Here is a 12437-nt window from a genome sequence, read left to right as displayed (position 1 = left end):
TTGTACAAGTGCATGTAACACTGCAGCAAGTATTAAAGGTAGTAACCAGGGACTAATACTGTTTCATCTTACCTTTGCTTTCCTTTGCAATCTTCCAGGGAGGCTGTGCCAGTGTGATTGTGTCGTTAACCACACAGTGTCCTCAGGACTTAACACCTTATTCAGGTAAGGTTTGTTTCTAGTGTCAGGTTTTAAAGTTGCTTTTTGTTTCTGTTCTGTAAGTAGTGTTCCCTCCCTGTTGGCCCTTGATTTTGTCACCAGAGTGATCTTTACTTGTGTATTTTCCTCAGACAGCTGTTTGAAGTTGCCTTGTGTGTATGAGACTGGCATGCTGGGTGTAGGTGCTGGGGATGTTAAATACCTCACCAAGTTGAAAGAGGCAGAGGAACGAGTTGAGGGAATTTGCTAGCACCCAGCAGGAAGGGGTGGAAATATCTCTGGCCTTTCTTGGAGCAGACTTAACAATGCCTGTGTTAGTGCAGCACTGTCAGTAAGCACTTGTTCCTTCAGTTTGAGCTATGGGAGGACCATGAAAAGGGACCTTGCTTCCTTGGGTCTTGGTCTTCTCTCTAAAATTTATTGTGATAAATTTTCTTCGATAGTAGAAGAAGGTCATCTTTTTGTTGCAAAACAGAAATAAAGCCTAAAGCATGATCAGCTGGGGTGCTGACGTAAAGGAACATTATCGGTCAAGGTGTGCAGGCTGAGGCTGGCAAAACACTAGCCTTGCTGTGTGATGCTGTGCGCTTGTTTAAACATAAGGACCAGACAGGTCTATAACCCCTGCAAACATGCCACAAGGAAAAATGCATAAATTCAGACAATCTAATGAAATGCAGGCTATTGTAATTCTTGCCACATCAGTAAAAACATTGTATTTCTGATAAATCAAAGTCTCTCCCAACAGGCAAACTTATGAGTGCTTTGCTTAGCGGCCTGACTGATCGCAACAGTGTGGTACAGAAGTCTTTTGCCTTTGCTATGGGGCATCTAGTCCGGGTGAGTTTGGGTTTGAGGTGGTTTTAGGTTTTATTTTGCTTTTTTGATGTTGGGATTTTTGAAGTGTTTGAGTGATTTGAGTCTCTTCCTGTTACAGACTTCCCGGGACAGTAGCACTGAGAAGCTGCTGCACAAACTCAGCAGTTGGTACATGGAGAAAGAAGGTACGTTTCTTTTGGGGTGTTCAGTCACAGAATAGAGTGCAGAAAAAGTTCCTGCTGATAGCAAAAGCTGGTGAAGAAGCGTTTCTGTGTTGTGATACTTGGTTTCACTGGCTGAAATTCCCATGCGTCATTATACAATACTGTGCATTCCTCTGTTTCCCAAGAGCCAGACCAAGCTGTTAAAGGAAAATCCTGCTTCCCAGTCATAACATGTGATTGCTTTTTTTCCTTCAGAGCCAATTTACAGAACAGGCTGTGCTTTAACTGTGCATGCTATGGGTCGCTACAGTCCAGATGTGGTGAAGAACCATGCCAAACATGTGCTGCCATTGGCTTTTCTTGGCATGCATGAGGTTCGCGATGAAGAGAAAGGAGAGAAAGAGAATTCTACTCTGTGGACTGAAGTTTGGCAGGAAAATGTACCCGGTAAGTTGCATTAAGAATGATAAAAGCTTTCTGGGAAGCATGGGGCAAGAAATACAGTGCTTTCTGGAAATCCATTTTGCAAATACAGAGTTCTCGTGGTAAGAGATTTGGGAAGCTTGTTTCCATTTTCTTCCTTGCTAAACATGTCCTGCGTGAGTTTCGGCAGGTTAGCTTCTCTGTGGCTATTTAAAATAATTACAGGGGTGTTGATCACTGAGGATACACAGACACAGTCAGGAGAAGTATTTTAGGATTGTGAGGCACTGAATGCCACTGTAATATGGCCTTGATCATAGTGCAAATAGCTGGGCATCTTCAGAAATTTTGATGTCAGCCTTTGAGGACTGCTGCACACTCTGAAGTTACAGAGGACTTTGGCCTGTGTCTCGAGTTGGAGATCTCTCCAGTGATGCCTGTGGTTTTAACTTCAATGAATGAATCTATGTTGTAGAAGGGCTATTTTGCACTGCTTTCTGTCTGTAGAGGAAGATCTGGATGCATGGTGAAATAGTTTTGCTGGCTCCTTCTCTGACCTGGTTTCAGATCTGGTCCCTCAGTCACCCGATTACTTTTCTGGAGTTTGGGAAGGGAGCTGCAAAACATGTTTTTGCAGTGATCTGTTCTTGCAAAAAAACCCAAACAGTTAGATTCTTTAGAAACAGGCTAACACAGTGTCTACTGTTTGCCATATGGAAGGACTGAGATGATCTCTTTGTCTAGATATATGGTAAAGATTTTCTTTGGAAGCACCTAGAAAACAGAACTCATCTTCAATCAGCCTGGGAGAAATTCTTCACTCCTTTGCCTGAAGCAAAGTAGGCCTTGCTGATATGTTTCATGTCTAGAAAAAAAAGATAAATCTCTAACTGCCTTTTTCCCTTTTTTTCTTTTTTTTTTTTTTTATAAGATCAGATTTTTATTTGGTTTGTGGAAAAAATTCAGTTGTCCTCTGTTTGACATGCAGGTACACAGGGTGGCATCAGACTGTATATGCAGGAGTTGATAACCATTACCCAGAAGGCTCTGCAGTCCCAGTCCTGGAAGATGAAAGCCCAGGGAGCAGCTGCCATGGCATCGATTGCCAAACAGACAGGCTCCCTTGTACCGCCGCACCTGGGAATAGTGCTCTCTGCACTGCTGCAAGGCCTGCCGGGGAGAACCTGGACTGGGAAGGTAAAAAAGGAGCTGGCACCTCATGGATCGCTGTGAGCACCAGCATGTGGCCCTTGAGCCAGGAAATGCCATATCCAGTCCTGTGCTGCAGAGCAGCACGTGTAGGAGCTCTGGCTTAGGAAGTCTGCCTTTTGCCCTGCGTTTAGCAGATACAGAAATGACAGGGAAGATAAGTAGATGAAGTTCAGATTGCTTTAGGGATTGGGTTTCCATTTAGACTACTTCCGCTGTGCCACATTCTAGCCCTGAGGGATACTAGCTTGTGCTCAGAGGCACTGCAAGGCCCCTTTCTGCTGCCAGTTTAGTGCAGATGGAAAGACAAGTCTTCTGCAGCCTCTACAGCAGGAGTGGCCCAAGCCAGGCATTGCTTCTCTAGGCTGGTGTCATAGGCATATTTCCTCACTACCTCTCGCAGTGGAGTACAAAGGTTTCCCCTGTGCAGCAGGACTATGCCATTTGGCTGTGTAACGTTTGTCAGTGATACCTTTTTTTTTACTCATTGCAGGAGGAGCTGTTGAAGGCCATTGGCAGTGTCGTCTGTGCATGCAAGTAAGTGTCTTGAAATAGGTGGTGCTCTCAGGATCTGGGGTCCCAAAAAGGAGGTTGTTGCACAGTCCTGTCACCTGTCCGGTGCTAAGGAGTCTCTAGAAAGCTGTGAACACCATCCTGATGTCCCATCAGCATGTGAAGAGTCTCTCCCAATCCCACTTGTCAGTGTGTGGGTCACTGGTGAGAGCTGGGAGGGACGAGTGATGCTTCAGAGGGACCTGCTGAGATAAATGGTTGATTTAGGGCAAGGGAGAGGATGTTGGGAGGCCAGAATTGCTAAGAAGGAAGAAGACACTAAGGGGAAGGATGGACACCTTAAAGGGGAAAAGAGAAGGAAAAGATGAAATAAGAGTGAGGGGGGGAAAGCGCGTTGGAAACACGTGAGCAAAGACATGAAAGAAAAGCAGGGAAAATAGACAGGGTAAGAGTGAAGAGCAGCACCAGAGTGTAACTCCAGTTACAACTGTTGGTAGGCAACCCTGCGCCTGGACACAGGAATTGCTGCCTGTGTGTGGGAAAAGCAGTGTTTGGGAAGGGACTGGCGTCTGATAGTTTCTGTGTGCCTTGTGTTTCAGTGCAGAGCTGCAGAAGTCGGTGCCTGGCCAGCCTGCTGTCAGTGAAATTGTCCAGGCTGTCCTGAAAGAATGTCGTAAAGAGAACCTGAAGTATAAGATGGTGGCACTGCGCTGCGCAGCTGGGGTGCTGCAAGCAACAAAGGAAGACCGGTTCCAGGAGCTGGCTGATATCGTCTTTCCCATGATAAAGAAGGTGACAGTTCAGCTTCTTGAGTTTTCCCTCTTTCAAAGCTAAACATTTGAGTGATGACAGTGCTGATAATGCTGGACGCACACCAGGCTTCTGCCCAGAAGGCTGCTGGTGTGAGGAATACCCCACACTCAGCCAGATCCTTGGTGGGGCTGAATACTAGACCGTTGGTGAGCCCTGGAGGGGGTGCTGCCCAAATTCTGAGTTAGCCCAACTGTTCTGTAGTCCTTCCTGTGGTGTCCAGCACTGCCCTTATACAGCATTAAAAGTTAATTAGTGGCTGCTCTACAGGCAGGAGACTCCTAGGAAGCCAGTGTAGACAAGAGTGCTTCTGTTCAGTATCTGCAGTGCTTCGCAGCTCTGCAAGTGGGCCTCGTATAGCACAGACAGATGTTTGGATGTAAGGCCACGGAGCCTGCTGTGCTCTTCTGCCGGCTGCCGATAGTGCCGGAGCTGCCAGTGGCCAAGGGGGCCTGTGCTCCATCTGTATGGAGGCACTGACTGGGTAGGAGGACTGGTGTGCACAGACTGCCAGGGAAGACTGAGTCGCACTGAAGTGTGTGGCTAGCCTGCCCTCATCCTTCCGTCCATCATACCTTCTCCCCATGGCCTCCGCAGAACTCTCTTGAGAGCATGGGCACGGGTTTACCAAAGGACGATGAAGAGGACGAGGACATGAGGGAGAAAGAGGTGCAGATGGAGTCCCTGATCTGTGCCTTCGAGACCCTGGGTAAAGCCTGGCCAAGGATCCCAGAGACACAGCGTAAGTCCGCTAATGGTGTGCAGAGCAAATTTTCTTGCTCAAACTGTTTCCTCTTAAAATGAAAGGGGGAAAGAGGGAGGGACCTGGAGATCCTATGGGGAGTGGGGAGGCTTTTGCAGCTTGCAAGATCTTCAGTGAGGAAGCTGCCCCAACAGCTTTCCCACAGCGTAGCCCATCCTTGGGAAAATTCGTTTACTGGTGTCTTGAATTCACTTCAACAAACTGTTCTGAGTTTGTGGAGACATGCAGGATGCCTGAGGTGGCTTGCCTAATCAAAAGCAGCCTATTTCTGCTGCCGACGTTCATGTTCGCATCAAAGCTGGTACAAGGGGGAGGAACTGGATGTATCTGAAAAAAACACGTTGCTTTTATTAGCATGCCAGAACGTGTAATGCAGCTATTTATCTTCCAGTGTATGTTAATGAGAGTCTTGATGTGGTGAAGATTTTCAGGGTCACTTGTTACAGGATGTTGACTTGGTCACATGCAGTGACTAGCTTGGTGTCATCTGGAGAGGAGTGCAAGGAACATGTGGGAGACAGAGCCTTCTGCCTTTTCCTGTGGTAACACAATTACATCCATATTTTTCCGTAGGTTGCTATCGCCAAGAATTTTGCAAGTTAATGTGTGACCGTCTGAAACTCAGCACGTGGAAAGTGCAGCTTGGGGTGCTACAAGCCATGAATGCCTACTTTCAAGGGTAATTCTCCTTTCTGCAGTCCACTTTGATGATGTTTCTCTTCTTTGTTGCTTCATACTGTTTAATAAAATTGAGGATGACATTGGATTCTCGGAGGAAGTCGAGCAGACTTCTGTCCCAGTGATGCAGGGTGTCTGACTGTTTTTGCATTTGACAGGCTAATGCTGTTTGATGAGGAGCACTCGCATCCTGTGGCTTTGACAGAAATACTGTCGGAAACCTGTTCATCTATCACCCATTCTTTAGGTAAATGGACTTTTCCTGTTCATGGTTGAAGATTAATTGCTTGTTAATACATTCCTTCTCTGGGAGTTGGCTGGTAGAGGGAGTGCAGAATAAGCATAAGCTGTCAGGTAATATTTTGCTCTTCGTGCACTGTGCTGTGATAATTCTGATGTTGCAGTAGCTGTTTGAGACAGTACTATGCAGGGTGCTGTGCACAAAATAAATTCCTCTGATGCAAGAGAGCTTTGAAAAGAGGAGGGAGAGACAGACAGCAAACTCTGTGCAGCCTCTGAGGAGTGCAACTTGGAAACATAGTAAGTTTCTCCACGCAGAAGATGGACCCCAGCTGATCAAGCTATTACTGATTTAATGAAACACAAGATTTTCTTCTCCACAGTTCGGACTTCTTGGATATATACACATTGGAGACACCCAGAGTTTTTTCAGCCAGCTGGTGCATGAAGCTCCAAGGCTTTGAGGCAGTTTGTGCTCTCCTGGAGCAGAGCACCCATGGGGATCTAAGTGCTGCCTGTGCAACGCTCACAGTCGTGGGGCTGTTTATTGCTTTGGCAGTGCTCCCACATGTCCTGTGACTCTTAACGGTGCCCCAAGTCTCCTCATACCTGCGTGTGGCTTCTGTTTCTGGTACCCCTAAAGGCAGCACCTACTTTAGAGCTAGCTACCAATCCAGAGACTCCTTTGGAAAAGTTGCTTTTAACTATCAGTCCTCCTGAAGTAAGACTTTAACAAGATTTTAGCTCAGGAGACCAAATAACCTTTTGTGTCAAGCTCATGCTTGATGGCATAGGATTTATGTACCCTCGCTTAATGCTACTTGTTAAAGTTTGGGTGGCTGTGCACGAGGTGTAGTCAGCTTGTCAGCCTCTAGTTGGTCATTTTCTGCCATTCAAATGTGTCGCAACTGGGGAGGATTGCAGGCTGCCAGCACAAATGGGCTCAGTGAGCTGTGCTAACAGAAGTGGTCTGGAGAGCACAGTGGGACTGCTCTTTGTACGGTTAGCATGCCTTTGGTTCTTAGTGTGGTTGTGGATTTTTTGTTTGTTTGTTTTTTCAATCCCTTAGAAAACAAAAGCTACACCTCCATAAGAACAGAAGCTTTGTCTGTGATAGAACTGCTGCTCACTAAACTGCAAGGTGAGACTTTTTGCTTGCCATGTGGGAGAGACACTGTTTGGTAGAGAAGGCACGTGGCAGTGTGGCCTGGAACCCTGGCAACATGGTGTGGTTTTCTGCATGCAGCACTAGGTGATTCTGGGGCGGTTGGAGTTCTGTGCTTGGTGACTTGGGAAGCTTGGAGAGGGCTTGAAGTAACTGTGGGTAAAGTCAAGGTCTAAAGTACTGTTGGATACTCCTTTGGTGAGGAAAATGTCCAGGGGAGAGCACACAGGACTGAGTGTGTAGTCAGAATTGCATTATGTGCGAGCTCCTGTTTGTGCAGAAGAGTCATTTTTACCCTTTCAGTGCCAAGTTTAGTTCATCGTTGTTAATTTAGGATTTAAGCCTTGCAGAATGTACTTCAGAGAACGAGTCTACTTAGGTCTTAAGGCCATACATGTCTGCAGTTGTGCTGTAGCAAATTATTTCTTTTGGATTTCTGTTACACTTTTCATGTTTCCTTATTCTAGCAACAAACTTACATTACCTGAAGCAATTGTGAAGTGGGAAACATTTGGTCCTTCAGGCCCTTGTTTTCACATGTTACAGGCTTAGACAATCAAGCCTGGGCTAAACAGGCATGACTGCCTGTGCGGGAGGCAGCACGTGCACCTGAGTGTCCGGTTGAATTGCTTCCTTCTGCAAGAGCAGTACGGACTGCGAGTGAAATGTTGAAGCAGTCACTGCTTCAGCCTGTCTGGGGATGGAGGTGGCCTTTTGGGGGTTTTTGACATTCTGGTATTCATGTCCAGTGTCTGTCTTTATCTACACAGAAGCTCAGCAGTGGGAAAGCCTGACACCAGAAAGCAGAGAGCACCTCATTTGTTCATTATCTACGATGGCATCGGATAGCAGAGCCGAGCTACAAGAAAAGGCATTTATATTGAAGAAAACACTTGAAAATCTTGACTGAGTTGTAAAACACAAACTACAAAGTGCCATGTAAAACAAAAACAAAAAAGTGCAGTGGTCTGAAAACCAAGTGGGAAAATTAAGATTACTCTGTAGCATGCATCATTCCTGGCCAAAATAAAGAATGCCTTAAGTTCTTTTCCCCATTAATGTTATTTTTACTCTTTTAAGCTGATGGTTAGTTGTTTTATCAGTAAATACCTCTAAGAGTCTGCCCTAGAATGTTTATAAGTGTGCAGCATAAAAAATGTTGAGGGCAAGATGCTTTTTTTTTTTTTTTCTTAAAATCGGCAAAAGAATGTTACTCAGATCCCCTTTGTCCCTCCAAGGAATTGTTGAAAAACCACCAGCAGAGGAAGTGAAAAGCGTATTTGATTTTCACTTACGTCGTGTGTGGAGATCTGTTACCTGGTGTCTAAACAGTAAATCTTTGGGACTCTGCTGTAGAGCTAATGTTTGTTACCTAGAACGAGTGAAATGCTTCCCCTGATGAAGCTAGTGTTAAACTCCAGTGGCTTCCCAGGGGCAGGGTTTCATCTGATGCCCACCTCTGCTTCTCCTGCTTGCTCCTCCCTTGCAGCCTGTTGTCTGTGAGTTATGAAAGGCAGAGTACTGTTAACTTCGCTCCTTCCTCCTTCTCTGACCTCAACATGGATTGACCGAGACTATGCCTTCCCCAGCTAGCAACCTCGGCCTCCCAAACTTTAAATGAGAACTTTTTTCTTCAAAGGATGCACAAGAGAGCACTTTACTGAGCTGTGTGGGACAAAATGGGGCCTAGTTGGTGCCCAGGTGGAACACTGCTCTTCTCAAAATTGTTTTGCATGGACACTCCTCAGCTGCAGGAAAAAAAAAAAAAAAAATAGGAAAACAATCTTTTCTAGGTATGTTTTTGGAGAGTGTTCGAAGTTTGCAATGACATGTTTTTTTAATAGTAGTAATGTTTTATTCCCCTCCTGTTCGTAACCCTGTTCTTGCTTTGGAAACCTGTAATGTTTTAGACTTGTCAGTATTTGTAAGAAACTGAGTCATCTGTCATTTCTCAGCAGCCCAAGTCGTGCTGGTTTCTAGCAAATACTTTTTAATTTGCACTTAAGAAGAAAGATTATATCTGCATTAACGTGGAGTAAAATTGCTATATGATGATGTGGCCATGCTGCCTGTCTCTTTTTTTGCCCTCAGATAAAAGACAAACCTGACCACTATAGCAACAGACTTTTAATAGTGTGAAGTTAGCACTGCACCATAAATCTGACCAGTATGTGTACAGCTTTTTGGGGATAAATGCTTTGCTGATGGTGAAATAAAAACATTAGTGTGGGCAATATCATGTCCATGGCTTTCAGCATAGGAAGGCTTGTTTCTTTTCTTACAGTCTGCAGCTCCTTTGAGATCTGACCTGTTAGGAAGAGGGTTGCTCAGGTAGCGTCACATTTCCTCCATGCCCATTTGTTCAGAATCAGGTATGCAGTACCTACTTTTCCCTCAGGTGCCATTTCCCATTCAGTGTTTTCTGGTACTGTGACAATCTCGTCGTCTGGCTCGCTCTCCACAGGAAGGGAGGAATGCCATTTGGGCACACCTGGCAAGAAGATGTCAGCAAGGAATGGGCAGAGCTGTCCCACTGTGGCTCTCGTGTAGCAGAAACCTCAGCGAGCACTATTGCATTGTACACTAGAACTGGTCAGCGGGCGACTCCTTGGTGCTGGGAGCTGGTGCTATAATGTTTTGATTTACACCTTGTTGCAGGGAGCTGCTCTTTGTTTACGTGTAGGTTGAACTATCGAGCACAGTGTACATTTTAAAATTTTACTGGGCAAATCACTTTGCAGTATCTTTAAAAACTTGCTTACCATGACATGTAGTGTCATGAGTGCTTCTTTCTTTTTTTTTTTTTTTTTTTTTTAAATATTAAATGAATTATTACCAGTGATGCTTTGCTGTAGCAGTTCATTGTCTGACTTGGGTTTTCGTATTGGTGAGTGACAGTAACAGAAAAGCAAGAGCCTCCACGTCTCTGGTAATGTGAGTTTTCACTGTGGACTGGAGTATTTAGAGGCAATGCCTAATATGGTCAAATGACCATAAGTAGAATAACTGTAATCATTGTCAATAGCAACCTGAATTTCTTTATTGGGGATTTACACTAGAGGGAAGAGCGCATTCTAGGAACTCTACATGGATTAACAACTCTGGCCAAGAGTGTTGGGAAGGTTAGAGATGGTTTAACACGTTCTGAATCACAAAGCAATATGTCTTTCTCGTGATTACAGAACAGATTCAGAGCTCCTCTCTAAAGCATGTGCCTATACACAAAACCTACCTGTACAAAAATTAATTCAGTTGGCGGTTTGATTTCTACCCCCCTCGCATTTGTGAACTTGACAGGATTAAAAAAAAACTAAATAAATAGATGTGGCCTTCCTAGAGTTTTTCCTCTAAAAGTGATTGCACTATGTAAAACACACTGTACTTTGCCCAGCGTGGGCATCTCTTGTGCTGCTGCAATGCTTTGTATACCTGGAGTGCAGTGCACAGACTTGGCTCTAGCACTCACATTCTGACCTACAAGCTGTTGCTTAAATGGATGTATATTGAGAAAAGTTTTCTAATGTTGCAAGATCTCCATCAAATTCACTGCAATCTGTGCTGTCAAAGTATGTGAATGATCTGACTGAAAGAAAACCCTCCTGCTTACCAAAAAGGTAAAATCAAATAAAAGCTGCATGACCTGTTCTTCGAAGTGACTGGTAGTGTGGTTTTTTTTCTCCCACCGCAAGTATTTTACAGCGTCCTGGTGGCCCAAATTCGAAAGGCACCTTTGGTTCAGCTCTGCCCTGTGCTCCCTGCCCTCGGGTGATGCGGCCCTTGGCTAGCCAGCAGCTGCTCGATGGAGGGTGACAGGGGACAGCGTCCTGTGGAGGAACCGTGTGAAGATCCCAGCCAACAGGTTGGTCTGTGGCAAGCAGGCAGGATTATGGGGTGTGTATATGTTACAAATGTATAAAAAATATACATACATATATAATTATATTCCATGTATGTATTATATATTCGGTCACCTCCAGAGGTTGACAGTCTATACACATAGTCTACAGGTGACTCCTTGGGATGACAGCTAAATTTTTCTGGAAATTCTGTCACTTCGGTAGCACTATAGGGTATTTCTTTAGTGGTTATTATTGTCCTCGGGGAATCACTCCCTTCATCGAATTGGTACTCTGTTTCAATAAGGGGTCTGATCTGGGGAGAGTGATTTTCTTTTGCTTCCCTCATCACCTCCCAAGGATAAGGAGGAAATACTTTTTCCTCAGCCATAGCTTCTTCCTTTGCCAGGGTCCCCCCACACCGAGGAGCTTTCCGCATCACCCTGGGTTACAGTGAGGTCATGCTTTAACTCCTTCTCCCCCTCATAGGCACTTTCCAAGTGTTTCATCAGGGTGCAATTCTTCTCTCTCTCCGTTTAATTCGCCTTGTAGTTACTAAGTTTTGTAAGGACTCCCTCGTGTCTCCCCCATTGTGTTTGCTAATGCATTTGTCTGTCTGTACTGCCGGGAGGGAAGCCCCCAGTAACCCCACATACTGTAGCTTTCCTTCGTCCCGGCTTCAGTTTTCCTCATCCAAATCCTTTATCCGTTCTGCCACCACCAGAGGTGCCTGCCAATTTACCTCAGCCCAGCTCCGCCCTCGGGGCGTCGGGCAAGCTTTGTGTTCTTTTAATAACTGCAACCATGGGGAACAATCAAAGTCAGACCGTACCCGGGAAGCCGTGACCACGGATCAGAGAGCTCGGGCTCGGCCGATTTCCTGTTCTCCTTTCCCGAATTCCGATTCGGGAGCTCTTCCCCTTTAAGAGAGTATCCTGTCCGTGACGCCAAGTAACTGTCCCATCCCACTTGGTGGGTTTCGGGGTAGGCGAATCTTTTGCATCCTCCCTTTTAAAGGGGGTTTGCCTTTGCACGGCAGAGACCCTTTGCTCGGCAAAGGTAGCGAATTAATAACCCTCTTTGGGCAGTAGCTGGGCAGCAATAACACACTATTAGTAATATTTCACAGTTCGGATAATAGTAATATTTCACAGGTCGGATAAAGGTATGGCTTTCCCTAAATCTATTGGCAGGGGGAGGGAGAGAGAAAGAGACACACTATTCAGAGGCGGTCTCACCAGGGCAGAGCAGAAGAGGAGGAGAACCTCTCTCGACCTACTGACCACACCCCTTCTAATACACCCCAGGATGCCACTGGCCTTTTTGGCCACGAGGGCACCTTGCTGGCTCATGGCTGTCCTGCTGCCCACCAGGACCCCCAGGTCCCTTTCCCCTACGCTGCTCTCTAGCAGCTCAGTCCCCAACCTATCCTTGACCCTCCTATCTCCGAGAAGAGAGCACCGCTCCACCTTCACAAGACTTGTTCCCTCTCTGGAGCAGGCTGTACTGCAAAGCAGGCTGCTTTTAGGGCTGATACATAAAACTTGCACTGTAAAACAGGTTTGTTCAAGACACATACATAAAATCTGCAAAACAGATTGTTTAAGGCAAGAAAAATCACTGTCCTTCACTCCATCCATGTCTAAAAATACTTAGAT

At 45.6% G+C, this 12437-nt stretch overlaps 1 protein-coding gene across 2 annotated transcripts in view; it reads left to right on the top strand.

Moving 5' to 3' along the window:
• Positions 1 to 9756, top strand: part of ECPAS (Ecm29 proteasome adaptor and scaffold) — a 64350-nt gene extending 54594 nt beyond the window's left edge. For both annotated transcript variants that reach the window (XM_086479171.1, XM_086479170.1), the window contains exons 38-49: positions 99 to 165; positions 908 to 999; positions 1097 to 1163; positions 1398 to 1589; positions 2554 to 2762; positions 3268 to 3311; positions 3887 to 4079; positions 4695 to 4839; positions 5434 to 5539; positions 5697 to 5785; positions 6848 to 6919; positions 7714 to 9756. In XM_086479171.1, coding sequence (XP_086335297.1) covers positions 99 to 165; positions 908 to 999; positions 1097 to 1163; positions 1398 to 1589; positions 2554 to 2762; positions 3268 to 3311; positions 3887 to 4079; positions 4695 to 4839; positions 5434 to 5539; positions 5697 to 5785; positions 6848 to 6919; positions 7714 to 7853 — 1416 coding nt within the window. In that variant the 3' untranslated portion in view covers positions 7854 to 9756. The remainder of the gene's footprint in view (positions 1 to 98; positions 166 to 907; positions 1000 to 1096; positions 1164 to 1397; positions 1590 to 2553; positions 2763 to 3267; positions 3312 to 3886; positions 4080 to 4694; positions 4840 to 5433; positions 5540 to 5696; positions 5786 to 6847; positions 6920 to 7713) is intronic.
• Positions 9757 to 12437: the final 2681 nt, after the last annotated feature.

The sequence above is a fragment of the Leptosomus discolor genome, chromosome Z, assembly GCF_034619465.1.
Source record: "Leptosomus discolor isolate bLepDis1 chromosome Z, bLepDis1.hap2, whole genome shotgun sequence".
Classification (NCBI taxonomy): domain Eukaryota; kingdom Metazoa; phylum Chordata; class Aves; order Leptosomiformes; family Leptosomidae; genus Leptosomus; species Leptosomus discolor.
Note: the sequence above shows the minus strand (reverse complement) of the source record. Positions and strands in the feature narration are given on the sequence as shown.